The 15,649-nt window shown below is 41.8% G+C and overlaps 2 protein-coding genes across 6 annotated transcripts in view; one reads left to right on the forward strand and one right to left on the reverse strand.

Annotated features, from left to right (window-relative positions):
* Nucleotides 1-4,065, reverse strand: part of tmco3 (transmembrane and coiled-coil domains 3) — a 19,400-nt gene extending 15,335 nt beyond the window's left edge. The window contains exons 1-2 of the mRNA XM_058380343.1: nt 3,099-4,065; nt 660-1,106 (exon numbers count right to left, since the gene is read on the reverse strand). Coding sequence (XP_058236326.1) covers nt 660-1,085 — 426 coding nt within the window. The 5' untranslated portion in view covers nt 1,086-1,106; nt 3,099-4,065. The remainder of the gene's footprint in view (nt 1-659; nt 1,107-3,098) is intronic.
* On the forward strand, nt 2,917-14,280 carry dcun1d2b (DCN1, defective in cullin neddylation 1, domain containing 2b). 5 transcript variants are annotated; one of them, XM_058380346.1, is made up of 7 exons: nt 2,917-3,085; nt 7,081-7,297; nt 8,174-8,342; nt 8,463-8,593; nt 10,724-10,806; nt 11,055-11,151; nt 12,210-14,279. In XM_058380346.1, the coding sequence occupies exons 2-7, from the start codon at nt 7,123-7,125 to the stop codon at nt 12,287-12,289; spliced, it is 735 nt and encodes a 244-aa protein (XP_058236329.1). In that variant the 5' UTR covers nt 2,917-3,085; nt 7,081-7,122; the 3' UTR covers nt 12,290-14,279. The 5 variants fall into 5 exon arrangements, with proteins under 5 accessions (XP_058236329.1, XP_058236331.1, XP_058236327.1 ...); XM_058380348.1 differs by lacking the exon at nt 2,917-3,085 and adding an exon at nt 3,610-3,740; XM_058380344.1 differs by lacking the exon at nt 2,917-3,085 and adding an exon at nt 4,387-4,546 and having other exon boundaries at nt 12,210-14,280.
* Nucleotides 14,281-15,649: the final 1,369 nt, after the last annotated feature.

Here is a 15,649-nt window from a genome sequence, read left to right on the forward strand (position 1 = left end):
TTTCAATTGAACTTCAGTGCTGGAATGTTATACTTGGTGCTGGTGGTTCAAGCAAAGCATTTAACACTGTTGACTAAAGCAAACCGTTTCCCCCTCGTAACACACAGTAGGTGATGTTCTCTCTAGACACATTGTGTGCTGTCCTTCACTGATTAGAATAGATCTTCTCAATGCAAAAATAGCTCCAGCACCTCAGGAAAACACCATGGCTTCTTGGTGCTGCTATGGAAACAGGATTATATCAGTCCTGCCCATTACAACCACATTACAGGGCCATAAGCTAATAACAAAAGAATAAATTGCCTTCTTCTGATTCTCCTTCACCTCAGCAATCACTTCCTCCTCCATTAAAACTACACTGATTTGTGATCTGCCTTTTAAGGAGAAAGGAACGATAAGCAGTATTGCTCTGGCTGGAGGTGGAGCTAATTTCAGGGTCAGAAAAATATTTTAAAAAGACACCAGAAAGTAAAACTGTAGCGATGTGAAATCACAGACATCCAAGTTATCTTTGAAATAATGCTAAACTTTGCAAATTGCCGCTTTAATACAAAGTCAAACAGGTTTAGGAAGAAACTAAAGACACATTCAAGACCTAAAAGCCTTTTCTCTCAATAACTCAGGTCTTAAATCAAGATTTTGATTTGATTTGGCCTCACCTTAATGGCGGCCTCCCTGAGGGCTTCAAGCCTCTGGCGGCTGCTTTCCTTCATGTTCGCCACGTCACCGAAGTCACCTTTCAGCACACGTTGAAGACCGAGCACAGCCTCAAACAGGGAACGCTCGCTCTCATTCAGCTCCTTCTGGAACACCTCCAGCGTGTGCACCTGGAAGAGTCGCTCAGCATCCGAGAGCGTCTGGTCACGCAGCGCCGCTGCAGCTGCTGCCTCAAGCTTCCGGACGGCGGCGTTCTTCTGTCGCAGGAGGCTCGAGAGGCGGCGGCAGTTCTCAGCCACCCAGCGATGCCCGCCGGAAGACGCCATTCCCCTGCCACGATGGAGCTGAATGGCTTTTCGGGTCAGGCGCTCAGCTGGTTGCAGCGCCCCCACCAGGCCCAGACACAGCAGAGTGTACAGGGTTTGCATTCAGCTGGCTGGTTGCTTCAGCTAGAGAGGATAGAAAAAAAAGAAATAAACTACAGGAACTGTGTTACACCCTCTTCCATGGGTACTTAGAAGCAAAGCTTGGCAAAAAGTCGAATGTTAGAAGTTCAGTCGATTAGTAAAGACGTTTGGTGTATTATGCCATCTTCCTTTGGCAGACAGAGGTAGAATGAAACCAAATGCACTAAGGAAAGAAAGCCACCTCATTATATTCATCTATTTTTATAGATTACAGTAAATTGGACAGTGTCTTTAACCAGATCAGCAAGTCAGCTTATATGACCTGGCACACATTTAGGCAAAAGAATTTGAGAAGAGGTTAGCACATCCAGGGTCACGGGTTTGATTCCCTCCTCTGCTCTGTGTGCACATGATCTCCCCGTGCTATGGAGGTTTCCTCTGGGTACTCCGGTTTCCTCCAGACATGTGTTGGGATAAACGGTACAAAAAATGGATGGACATTGAGACAGACTTCCTTTATTTATGCTTGATCTGCTCCATAAAAAGAACTAGAGAATACATTTAAAGCAGAGAAGAAACCATGGGTTAAACAAACATCCTGCAATGAAACAGGTGACTAAAGCGAGCTCACTCAGGTGGGGCTGAGCAGCTGCTGAGCTGCGCAAACAAAGCCATTAAAACAAAAATCTGGGCAGTAATAGCACTGTATAGAAACAATCAAACAATCACACAAAAAGTTTTTAGAAATCCAGAAGGGCGTTAACGTGCAAAGCAAGACATCATCTTCTTTCGGCTTTTCCCTTCAGGGGTCGCCACAGCGAATCGTCTCTCTCCACCTATCCCTATCTTCTGCATCCTCAGCACCCACTAGCTTCATATCCTCATTTATTACATCCATATACCTCCTCTTTGGCCTTCCTCTTTGCCTCCTGCCTGGCAGCTCCATGTCCAACATTCTCCTACCAATATACTCACTCTCCCTCCTCTGAACATGTCCAAACCATCTTAATCTGGCGTGCTAAGCAAGATACATAGAGGCAATTTTAACTGTGGAATGCAATCACAGTCATGAATGGAAAAGGACCAGCAGTGAGCAGACATAATTCTCACGTTTGTTATATCTTGCTCTAACTTTCAAACACCTCAGTGGGTTGAGAAACAATTCATCGTACTACACTCTCCAACCAACAGCAGTCCTGTGGTCAAAAAACAGGTACTCTAGTGGATGTCCAAACAAACCTAACAAGGCTCCCTGTAATGGATAGGGCAGAGTAAAGATACAGTCAGAAACATGACTTAAACACTTTCATTTCTCTTCAAGTGTCATTGTACTCGTCTCTCTCTCTCTCTCTCTCTCACACACACACACACACACACGGCTGTTTGAACAAACAACTAGATAAGTGTCATGATTTATAATCCTGCTATCCGGAAGAGAACAGGTTCCCTTTCGAGTCTGGTTCCTCTCCAGAGTTCTTCCCTCATATTTTTATGCTCATTAGAGAGCCATATCTATTAGAATTCATCATCAATTCTATTGGCTAGAGTTAGAACTGACAAGAATTGAATGGAAGGGAGTTTGAACGTTAGATGTAGTTTATACAATTAAATGATAGTGGAGGTGTGTTATGGAAAAAAACAGCAACGTCAAAACCAAAAAAAGCAACTCTTTTACTGATTCATAAATGCGCTCTCTCTCTCTCTCTCTCTCTCTCTCTCTCTCTCTAAACTCTTTAGTTGACAGACTTTACTATATCCATGGGAAGCATACACGTGACTCATGGGAAGCCCAGATATCTGAGATGTCCTTCTGCTTACCTGGAAGGATATCTGCTCCAAGCTTGGGCAAACACGTACATAATTACCCCGTGTCCTGCCTAAACTGTCCATTCCCAACATCTGAGTTTCTGGACACAAACCCGGTGATCAGATGAAGGCAGCATCAGCTGTCCAAGTAAGACTGACCTCACCTCTGAAACTCGAGATAGAAGAAAACGATCGGCGACGGAAATAAAACAAAGGTAAGAAACATACCTTGGAGAATTTGTGTAGGTCGTCTCGGCAGCCCTGTGCTCCTCAGTAAATGAAGGAAACAATCGGGCTCTTGTGATTCCGCCCCTCTCCAGCCGCCACATACTAAACTACTCTGAACCTGAAGCTGAACCTGAGCGGCTGCTTCGCGTTCACCCACAGACCGGTTTGCGGCAGTCGTGATACCTTCACGTGCTCCTGGGATTGTAACTGTTTCCCAGTCGGTAAATCGTATTAGCACATTATTTATTTTTTGGGGGGGTTCAGAAACAGTGCACCACTAACGTTTTTGACGATGTATTGCAGGACTTTTCATCTATTTTGATGATGGACTATTTTTAACATGCATCTCGTCACTTTTAACATTGTAAATACGTTCAAAACGCATCCAATCGTTTATAGTGTGTCTAGAATTATTTATAAATAAGTGAATACTGCAAAAGCTATTTATAGAAACGAACTGTTAAATATCGTCTATGACTAAATCTATTCGTTTATACAACGTGGCAGAAGTTAGTCATAACTCAGCTAAAAGTACTTTTATCAGTACGCTTATCATTAAAACCGTGGGCGCACGTGAAGGTAGCACGGACGTAGCTTAGCTCGCTGGCGCTACACGTCAATGTGCCCCCCCCATTCCCACAGGTAGGTTAGAATCTCTGCTTCCCCAATGACAAATCCGTGTGGTGCAAACTTGCTAAAAGAATACATTCCGAGAGCCTTTAGCCTTTAACTTTACTATCTCGAGGACCCCCGCTAAGCTCACGTGCGCCACAGTGTTAGTTTGTCTGTTAAATGCGAGTTTAACTGAAGGACTCAACTCATGCTAACGCTAGCTGGCTAGCTTTCTTCAAGGTTTATCATGAACAGATTTCCCTTTCCTTAAACTTTCCAGACGCGCTGGACTAAATTGACGTCACCTGTTGAAAACGCGCATGCGTGCGTCTGAGACATAATTTAGTTAGCGAGATACATTTTTCACTTCCGAAACAAATCTGAACGAACGAGGGGCAGAAGTGCATTGTGGGCCATGTAGTTTTACGCCCTTCCCCTCGCGCCCACGAGCGCTAGTTACTCCCATAGCAACAGTTGTTATTTAGTTAATTAATTAATTATTAGCTGTTAATTAATTATTGATATAAATATTAACGTTAGTTCAGTATTATAAATACATTTTTATATCTTTTGGAGATTCATCTAAACGAGCTTTATTTATTTTAGTCCCGATTTGTTAAACGTAACAGATATTTCTTTTAAATGTTATATTTGTTGTTTTAAAAAAATGTTATTAACTATGTATTTTGGGAATAAAAAAAATAAAAATAAAAAAATACAACTCCCACTCCTGACGTCATCGCTACGTTCTCTAGCGCAAGCCCGGCAGAGTCCCGCGCATGCGCACTGAGGGCTGTTGCCTATCAAGTTGGTCAAACAGCGGGGAGATAAAAATGGTAGGTAAGGTAGAAAACAAATACCGGTAAACACAAACTTTATATCCGGACAGGGACAGAGAAAGAGGGAGAGACAGACAGGGAGAGAGAGAGGGAGGTGCAGGGATGTTATTTCATATTATTTTACACGTCCGTGTAAGAGGAGGGTTTTTGTATTTTAAGGGAGTTGTCCTCCGACCGTGTCGTATTGGCCAAGTGTGTGTGTGTGTGTGTGTGTGTGTGGCGATGGACGAGAAGTGTAAGGTCAGTTTGTTGGTATTGTGACAGCAGATCCAGTTGATCTGTATCCTACATTAATCCCGAGCATTCAGACATCTCGATCATCACGTGTGTGTTTATTGGTTAATCCTGTGATGATGATGATGATGATGATGATGGTGCCATTCATCATCATCATCATCATCATCATCAAGTGTCATCAAAAAATAGCACACCTGTCCAATGAATAGTGTGTATTTTATACCGTCTGTACTGTTCATACACTGCTTCTCATCTTGTACCACTTTCTCACAACACACACAGAGGCAGCAAACATGAAGTGTGTCTTCTTTCCAACATGTGGAAGTCAAAATCGTATGTTCGTGGACTGGAAAAGTCTGATCTGATCAATATTCCAGTCTGGCTTTAATATCGGATAATATCGGACTGATGAATTCGTAGTTTTATGTAACCGTGTTGCATCAGAGCTCACACGCATGCAAGTACTGAAAGGGCGAAATATACCTGTCCGTGTTAAGGTAGGGCACTGAAGAAGAAGCATCTTCTAAGTTGTGTGTACAGTTTGTAAGTGTTGCGGATCTGACATTGTCTGCCTCAGTGACTTCACGCTCTCCACAACATGCATTCCTGTTTATTACTTCAGAAGTTATGTCTGATGTTACTATTAAGAAAAAGCAGTTGATGTTTGTCTGGAGCCTTCGCTGTGTTACAGGATCTGTATCAGGACTTGTTGGAAAAAATGCTGTCGTCTTGTTCAGGGAGAGAAGGTCACGATCAGGGCAGTGTTAGCTTTTGGACCAACACTCAACACTTTTACACCCATCAGCCATGACATTCAAACCGCTGACAGGTGAAGTGAAGAACGTAGATTATTTCAATTTCAGTGGCACTCATCAAGAGAAATACTGTATTAGGCAGAAAGTGAACAGTCATTTGATGTGTTGGAAACAGGAAAAATGGGCAAGTGTAAAGATCTTTGTGACGTTGACAGAGCATCTCCAAAACAGCATGTCTTCTGGGCTGTTCTGTGGGAAGAAGGAAAGCCGACCTAGGAAGTGTGATGCTCTGAGCAATGTTCTGCTGGGAAAACTTGAGTCCAGGCATTCATATAGGTGTTACTTTGACACATATAACCTACCTAAACATTGTTGCAGACCATGTACACACCTTCATGGTAACAGTACTCCCTAATGTCAGTGGCCTCTTTCAGGAATAGTGTGAGAAACATGACTCAGAGTTCAGGGTGTTGATTTGGCCTACAGATTCCCCAGATCTCAGTCAGATCGAGCATCTGTGGGATGTTCTGGACAAACAAGTATGATCCATGGAGGTTCCACCTCACAACTTACAGGACTTAAAGGATCTTCTGCTAATTTCTTGGTGCCAGATACCACAGCACACCTTCAGAGCTCTTTTGGAGTTCATGTCTGGGTCAGACCTGTTTTGGAGGCACAAGGAGAACCGACACAATATTACGCAGGTGGTTTGAATGTTATGGCTGATCGGTGTATAACGGTGTCAGAATTGGAATTGGGACATTCTTCGTTTTCTTGTTCAGCTAAATAAGAAGCCAGTGTTGGAGGATTCGAAAACACCGAAACGTGCAGCCATTTTTACAGACAAAATTATTCGTTCAAGTTACTCAGTGAAACCGTGGCTAGAGGAGGCTTCCAGAGCAAGCATACACACATTTCTCCTACACAGGAACCTGCAGAATAGAAATCCCTCTTAACTGACGCCTCTTTATGTCGACACTCCAGCGATCATGTCCCTATTGTTGATGTCGGGAAATCATGTCCTTATGTCGAATTCCCGCATGTAGTGAAACACGGAATTGCATTCACATGGAAGTATCATATATTTGATCGCTGATCAATCCAACACTTCCCAAATAGACAACTATGATATTTTATTAAATGGCACATTCTGTTCAATTTATTTTGTATAGTGCTTTTAACAATGGACATTGTCTCAAAGCAGCTTTATATAGAAACATAGAAAAAATGATAAAGTTTAAAGTTAAGTTACTATTTATCTCTAACATTTATCCCTATTGAGCAAGCATGAGGTGACGGGAGACTCAGAAGGGAACCTCATCCTCATCTGGATGACACTGGACAGTAAATAATGTAAATGTTGATAATGTCCTTTTGTACAACATGTGTAATATGACATGATATGAAAGCATCAATCAGCATTTAGTCAGTGAAGATCAGTGGGAATCTCATTCATGCCACCTCTCAGATTTATTACTGTAGAAATGTGACTCATCAGTCCTGTGTGTGTGTGTGTGTGTGTGTGTGTTTACCCCACAGCATAAGCTGAAATCATCACAGAAAGAGAAGGTTCGTCAGTTCATGTCCTTCACTCAGGCCGGCGAGAGGACCGCCGTCTACTGCCTCACACAGAATGACTGGAAACTAGAAGTGGCCACAGACAACTACTTCCAGAACCCAGATCTCTACTATAAGGAATCCATGAAAACCACAGTGGACCGCAAGAAGCTGGAGCAGCTTTATAACCGCTACAAAGGTACGCCACGTTTGTGTTTGTCCCAGCCGATGTAGGATCAGAGATTCTATTAGACCTCAAACTTAGAAATGAGTCACATATACAGTACATTACAGCACAGTGAGATTCTTTTCTTCACATATCCCAGCTTGTTAGGATACAGGATCCAGTGCTCCTGGAGCAGAGAGGGTTAAGGGCCTTGTTCAATGGTCTGGCACATTGGCAGAGCTGAGGCTTGAACCCTTCTGCTTAGTAACTAGGAGCCTTAACCAACCTGAACCATTTTATGTTCATGTCACTGTAGTGTTTATGGTTAAATATGTCAGAATTGAGCTTTTTTTGCAATTGTTGTGGCCAAAAATGCTTGATTTTGCTTTTTCTTCAGTGCAACTTGTGGAGTTTTAAAACGTTTCAACTACTACCAGTGAAGACACACATGCTTCTCCTGAGATACCAGTGACCATGGAGACACCATGAAGATGGCTTTAGACTGTAATTGATACGATCAGTTTTGTGATCAGGTCTCCATCATTTTCCTGGTTACGTAATTGCACTTTTCGACTCTACAGTACAGAGTTATAGAAGGGAAATGAATTAGAATCACACTCTCTGGTGTCCACCAGATGAGGATGAGGTTCCCTTTTGAGTCTGGTTCTTCATTCTTCCTTATATCGTCTCAGGGAGTTTTTCCTCAACACCGTCACCTCTGGCTCGCTCATTATAGCTAAATTTCAATTAAACCTTTAATTTAATGCTGTGATGTCACATGGTGTATCTCGGCCCAAATCTGCGCTTATTTTGAAAAATTGCAAGCTCCCGAATATTGTTGAGGTTGCTATGTGTTTATTTCTGCCATCACAAACTCCTGAATAATAACCTCTGTATCCTCCTCCACAGACCCTCAGGATGAGAATAAAATTGGCATCGATGGGATCCAGCAGTTCTGTGATGATCTCACTCTGGATCCAGCCAGCATGAGCATCCTGGTGGTGGCCTGGAAGTTCCGGGCAGCGACGCAGTGCGAATTCAGCCGGAAAGAGTTCCTGGATGGAATGTTGGAGCTGGGGTAAGACTTTTTTTTTTTTTTTTTAAACCTCACGCTAATCAGTAGAAGGCTGTGTCATTTCCCATAATTCTAGTGATGTCCAGTTCACAGTCTGATCTTCGCTCGTGTCTGTGTCTCCAGCTGTGACAGTCCTGATAAACTGAAGGCCATCTTACCCAGGTTAGAACAGGAGCTCAAAGACTCTGGGAAGTTTAAGGATTTCTATCAGTTTACTTTCAATTTTGCCAAGAATCCCGGCCAGAAAGGCTTAGGTAAGTCAAAGGACACGCTTATTAGACAATAATGTCTGAAACTTACTTTCTCATGAGTCTGTAAAAATTTCCATGGACATACAGTTTATAGCATTTGAATTATAGAGGAAATTATTGATTTAAAAAATACATTATAAGTAAATCATAAGAACAGCTTTAATATCCTGAAGGATGCTAGGTATCTCAGTCCTTCCAGGATTTTTATTTTATTTTATTTTATTTTTTATTTTTTTTTATTTTATTTTATTTTATTTTATTTTATTTTATTTTTTTTTATTTTATTTTATTTTATTTTTATTTGTTTGTTTGTTTGTTTGTTTGTGATTGTTGTGGCTTGATTTTTGCTGCAGCTTTTTCTTTTTCCAAAAACAAATTGTGATGCAACTTCCAGAGATTTTTGTGCATTTTTTGCTGCTTGAATTGTTGAAAACGGCTTGAATTGGTGAAATTGTAAGCACAGGATTCTTCTTTTAATCTCCTACCAGGGAAGACACATATGTAATGACTTTCCGATGTTCATCGAACAGAGATTTGTTCTGAATGCGAATCGTTAATGCATGTTGATTTAGACCCAGGCTTGAAAATGATTACAAAATATTAATCATAATAACTTTTGAACGTAAAAGTCACCTTACACAGATTGTATATTTATTTCACAAGGTTCTGCATTTCCTGTGTGTTATAACATTAGCCCTGGCGATGTAGGAACATGTTAAATGTAGGGTTATGACATGGTGCATATGACTCCAGATCCAGACCTCTGTGTCTCCTGCTCAAGTACTTGTGACGTTTCTCTGGGGTTTTATGGTGGAGGTGGTATTTCTTACACAATGCTCCTGTTAATACTGAACACAGCGGACATGGACTGAATAACTGTTTACCTAGCATTAAGGTTTACAGGAAGTATGGTAGTACACTATTTCCATCTCTATTCATCAGTCTCTGGTCAGCATGTCTGCTACCTAGGAAGAAGTATAACTACACTATATCTGTGTAGTTCAGTAGTTTAAATCTACTGTAACACTTGAAATGACACACTGAATTCAGAAATAACTCTGAAGCTCATATTTATAAGTAGCTCACAATGTTCTTGGTTAAACAATCGCTCTATTTTTTGATCATATAGAAGAGAAACGATTTATAACCACATTCTCTGGTGTCACCTAGATGAGGATGGGTTTCCTTTTAAGTCAAGCTTTCTTCCTCATATAGTCTCAGAGAGGTTTTCCTCACCATCGTCACCTCTGACTTGCTTATTAGGGATGTTGTTGTCGTCCATCAGCTGCTCTGTGTTCAGGGTCGCCACAGCAGATTATCCGATACGCATATTTGATTCTGACACAGGTTTTACGCCTGATGCCCTTTCTGACACAACCCTCCCATTTTATCTGGGCTTTGGGACCGGGACTGAGAGTTAACCCCTCAGTGTCTAGGTTGGTTCCCTGCCCAGGAATCGAACTTGGGTAGTGATCCTGCTGCTGGACCACCAGGGAACATCTTGGGGGTAAATTAAACATTATATCTGGATTTTTTATATTTCCATATGGCTGCTTTGTGACACTGTCCACTGTTAGAAGTGTTATACAAATTAATTTGGATTGATTTGAATTGAATAGTACAGGTTAGTTTGCAGCCTGCTGGAGGTCCAGCAGCAGGATCCCGTGCTCTCATTAACAGGTTCGATTCCCAGGCAGGGTGCTAACCCAGCCACTGAAGAGTTAGCTCTCAGTGCTGGTCCCAAGCCCGGATAAAATGGGAGGGTTGCGTCAGGAAAGGCATCCAACGCAAAATCTGTGCCAAATCTACACACTCGGACCAAATGGTCCGCTGTGGCGACCCCGAACAGGGAACAGCCGAAAGAACAACAACAACAACAGTACAGGTTAGTTTGCAAGACATTGAGTTTGTCACAGCTGTTTACAGTGGAAAATTGATTTCATTATAGAAGCCCTCTCAGTTCTGGTGTTTTTCCAGAGATGTGTGTTCCCTAAACTGGCATTCTGGGTTTTTCCAGTAAGCTTTACGGCTTTCACACTAGGCCATTGTCCGCCTGACCACTCTCTTATCTCAGTGTCTTCTCTCGAAACTCTAGTCCTTCACTTTCCTCTCTCTATCCTGTCTGTCGTTCAGACTTAGAGATGGCTGTGGCCTACTGGAACCTGGTTCTGACGGGCCGCTTCAAGTTTCTGGACCTCTGGAACACGTTCCTGCTGGTAAGTAGACAATAAAAAGAAAACTGTGCCAAAAATATGGAAAGACAAAAAGTATTACTCATGTTATAATATTCAAAAGAATGTAACTGATTACACAAGCCATAGACCATCTATAATACTGCTTACTCAAGGAGATGGCTATACAAAACGGTTTATAGCAACACAGACACATACAAACACAAGGCCTGCTCACATGTTAATATCGTCATATTAATTCGCATGTAATATCTTTTTTCTCTGATATGCAGGAGCATCACAAGCGCTCGATTCCTAAAGACACATGGAATCTTCTGTTAGACTTTGGAAACATGATTGCAGATGATATGTCCAACTATGATGAGGAAGGTGAGCTGAGCCATTTACATCCATAGAAAGAGTCGCTTACGAAAAGTATTGAAGTAGTATCGGAACAGTAAGATGAGTTAGTTTGATTATTTATTACAGAAGACATTTGGGTTTCAGTTCAAAAGATGAATATGAGACGATAGATCAGAACTACAGCTTTCATTCCCTGATGTTTACATCTAGACGTGTTAAAAAACATAGAACATGACACCTTTTGTTTGAACTCAAAGATTTTTGCAAGTGATCAGAAATATTGGAATACACAATAGACAGATGCTTCTTGTAGCTCTTGTTTGTCCTGTTAGATTGATTATTTAAATAGTTAACAGATCTGAATATCTACTCTTGGTTAGAGCTCTGGGTTTCACCTGTGAAGACTACATTTGTTGTTAAAAAGATAAATCAACATGAAGACCAGAGAACTGTCTCTGGGAGGAAAGTAAGCATTTTGGAGCAAAAAAGAGGGAAAATATTTCAGTCAGTGCACAAGTACTGGGTATAACCAATACAACAATTAGGAATGTCCTGAAAAAACAAGAAACCACTGATGTACTAACAACCAGCCATCAAACACGTTGGCCAATGGAAACAGCAGCAGCTGATGACAGAAACATTGTGAAAGCTGTGAGAAGTAAAACCCAAGAACAACAGTCAGTGACGTCACCAACAACCTCCACAGAGCAGGCTGAAGGTACCACAGACCACTGTTTGAAGAAGCCTTCGAGACCAAACCACAAGATGTACACCCCTCTCAGCCATGTTGAAGTTGTTTAACACATCTACATGTAAATCTCAGTAAATGAAAGCTGAAATTCTGATCTCATGTTCATCTTTTCATCTCAAACCCAAACATCTTCAGTGTATAGACTTGGCCTTGCTGTTCCAATACTTTTGGAGGGGACTGTAGGTCTCGGCTCATTATTCTGCTGGATGATCAAAACTTTAATGTAAAATTACGTTCTCCCCTCTCTCTCTCTCTCTCTCTCTCTCTCTCTCTCTCTCTCTCTCTCTTGCTCATTTCTCTCTCTCGCTCTATCTCTCTCTCTCTCTCCTTTCAGGGGCGTGGCCCGTCCTCATAGACGACTTTGTGGAGTTTGCTCGGCCAATCATTACATCAGGCAAGCGCAAAAATTTATAATCATCACCTTCTGCTTAGAGAAGTGACCTCTCTCTCTCTCTCTCTCTCTCTCTCTCTTAGACATTTTTATATAAAAATTATTTAAATAGAAAACAAAGAAAATACAAGAGACTTTTAAGATGTGCGTCTGTGCTACCAAACATGAGATGAGTGCAGGACGATGCAGAGCTGAACACACCGCGTCAGGACGAGTCCGAGTGCATCGTGGGCTTCACCACCAGGGGGTGACAGTGACGTGAGTTGCCTCAGCTTTGAGGCGATGAGGTCAGAGTTTCCATTCAGCAGCTTTTGAACCTGACTGGAAACTGAAAATCACAACAAAGATGGAAATGATGGATTTTTTTGGAGTCAGAGAAAGTGTGTGTTTTGGCCGTCACTTTTCCCCCAGTATGATCACCCTACCTTCTTCAGAATATTCCCATAACAGCAGCTGATGGAGACAGATTCAGAAATTTGGCCCACTTTCACAAAACATGCATGGAGACCTACTTCCTTTAACCCTCCAACTTCCAGCAGTCTGCACGTGGAGAGTGTCGCATTGCAGCAGCATCTCAAGTGCCAAGGCTGAAACCTGAGAGCGCTGGAATGCACCATGATGAAGATGACGTTGTGTTGTTTGCAGCTGATTGACGTTTTAAACCGGAAATAAACCCAGGATGCTTTTTCATGAAGCAGCATCATGTACAGGTCCTGATGTTTTATTGCGCATTGTTACAATCATGTTTCTCCAACTTGAACGTTCTAATTTAAGTCTGATGTCCAGATGAACTTGCAATGGTTAAAAGTCCATGATTGTGAAGTGAGAAAACATGCAGCGATGCTCAGAACACCAGCAGACACGCCATACCACTGCTCAGTCCCTCCAGGATTTCACACAGAGTTGTGGCCAAAAGTGCCTGATTTTTGGCTTTTTTCCCCAAAATTTGTGATGCAAATTGTGATTTTTTTGTGGAAAACTGCTTGAAATGTCAATCACAGGATTCTTCTTTTAAACTCCTACAAGTGAAGACACGTGTAATGACTTTCTATGAGAGCTGCACTCATGTTCCACACACATGAATGGAGGAGAGCTTTGACTGAATGCATGTTGTGATGAAGTCACATGACTCGTCTCGGCCCAAATCTGAGGAAAAATCGGAGGTAATTTTGACAAATTGTAAACTCTGTGATCGCAAAATCAGGAAATCCTGAAGGGACTGATGAGATTTTTACTGTGGTACATACAGACGTGTTGTTGTGGAAAACATACAGAAATATTGTTACATACAGTTTAATCACGTGGCCAGAAAGTATTTAAATGAATTTAACATTTGTAATGGACGGATTTTCAGATCTGAGATGCAGTATTGGGGTTTAGGTTTATTTTAAATTGTTGGCTTCCAGTTCAGATTTTTATTAAACAGCAGTTGTAATTCTTTTATTCAGAATATATGCACATATCAAGGTGTGTAACATCCAAATGCAGAAAATGTGATGGAGTAGATCATGTAGAAAGATCATTGATTTCTTTTAAAGATTTAAAAACACTAACCTAGAGTTCGAGTGGATTTTCAGTTCATCCTGTTACGTTTTTTTTTGTGCACACGCTAAAGTCTATGTTTTTGATTGTTCCTTTTGATTTTCTTTATTATTTTATATTTCTTCCAGACTTCTGGACAAGGTGCTACAGTGTTCTGGTTTGCCTCACTGTGTTTGTTACAGATTGCCATTTTTGTCCGGTTTAATGTCACTTTTATTTGTGTGAGGAAGGCAGCGTTATCCTCACCTGGTACACTTTGCAGAGTGTTTGGAGTTTTGAGTCCCAGGTAGTCGAGTTCAGCTCGTCAAATCAGTATTATTGCATTTGTAAATAAAGTTTATTTAAGGAGAAAAAAAAACAAATGGTGAATCTCCATCGTCAAATGGAAACCTGTTTGTTTGACAGTGGAGTAAAGAGGATGTTAAATAAAGCATGTTTTTAAGAAAAATGTCAGAGTAATATTTCTTTTTTGTAATATTTTCTGTGTAACTCCTGCTGTTGAGATTTCATGATAGGTTTCTCTGATTTTCTTCATCAGAACCGTCCAAAGTTCTCCACTTGTATAAGTTATATACCAACATGAAGGATTGTCTATTCAATTCAGTTCAGTTCAATTCAATTCAATTTATTTGTTTAACGGTGTTAACAATGGACATTGTCTCAAAGCAGCTTTACAGAAGTAGAGAAACAGAGAAGAAAAAAAATAGTTATATATGAAGTTTAAATTAAAGTTACTACTTTATCCCTATTTTATCCCTCATGAGCAACCCTTGATGGTGGGATAGTCTCCAAGTGGCTCTGTCCACAGCTGTCTCCTGGTCACAAGCTGTCCACACAGATCCATCCACAGCGTCAGTGAGCACCACCAAGCGAAGAGACTCTGACCAGGGATGGAGCCAGTGGTCACACCAGAAACTCTGAGCACTGGGAACTTGGGAGTGGGATGTATAGCTCGACAGAGAAAGATAGAGAGAGAGAGAGAGAGAGAAAGATATTAAGTATGCTTGTGATCATGTGATGTGTAAAGACAATGTACACTATATTGCCAAAAGTATTCGCTCACCTGCCTTGACTCGCATATGAACTTAAGTGACATCCCATTCCTAATCCATAGGGTTCAATATGACGTCGGTCCACCCTTTGCAGCTATAACAGCTTCAACTCTTCTGGGAAGGCTGTCCACAAGGTTTAGGAGTGTGTTTATGGGAATTTTTGACCATTCTTCCAGAAGCGCATTTGTGAGGTCACACACTGATGTTGGATGAGAAGGCCTGGCTCTCAGTCTCCGCTCTAATTCATCCCAAAGGTGTTCTATCGGGTTGAGGTCAGGACTCTGTGCAGGCCAGTCAAGTTCATCCACACCAGACTCTGTCATCCATGTCTTTATGGACCTTGCTTTGTGCACTGGTGCACAGTCATGTTGGAAGAGGAAGGGGCCAGCTCCAAACTGTTCCCACAAAGTTGGGAGCATGGAATTGTCCAAAATGTCTTGGTATGCTGAAGCATTCAGAGTTCCTTTCACTGGAACTAAGGGGCCAAGCCCAGCTCCTGAAAAACAACCCCACACCATAATCCCCCCTCCACCAAACTTTACACTTGGCACAATGCAGTCAGACAAGTACCGTTCTCCTGGCAACCGCCAAACCCAGACTCGTCCATCAGATTGCCAGATGGAGAAGCGCGATTCGTCACTCCAGAGAACGCGTCTCCACTGCTCTAGAGTCCAGTGGCGGCGTGCTTTACACCACTGCATCCGACACTTTGCATTGCACTTGGTGATGTATGGCTTGGATGCAGCTGCTCGGCCATGGAAACCCATTCCATGAAGCTCTCTGCGCACT

This window comes from Hemibagrus wyckioides, linkage group LG26 (assembly GCF_019097595.1).
Source record: "Hemibagrus wyckioides isolate EC202008001 linkage group LG26, SWU_Hwy_1.0, whole genome shotgun sequence".
Classification (NCBI taxonomy): domain Eukaryota; kingdom Metazoa; phylum Chordata; class Actinopteri; order Siluriformes; family Bagridae; genus Hemibagrus; species Hemibagrus wyckioides.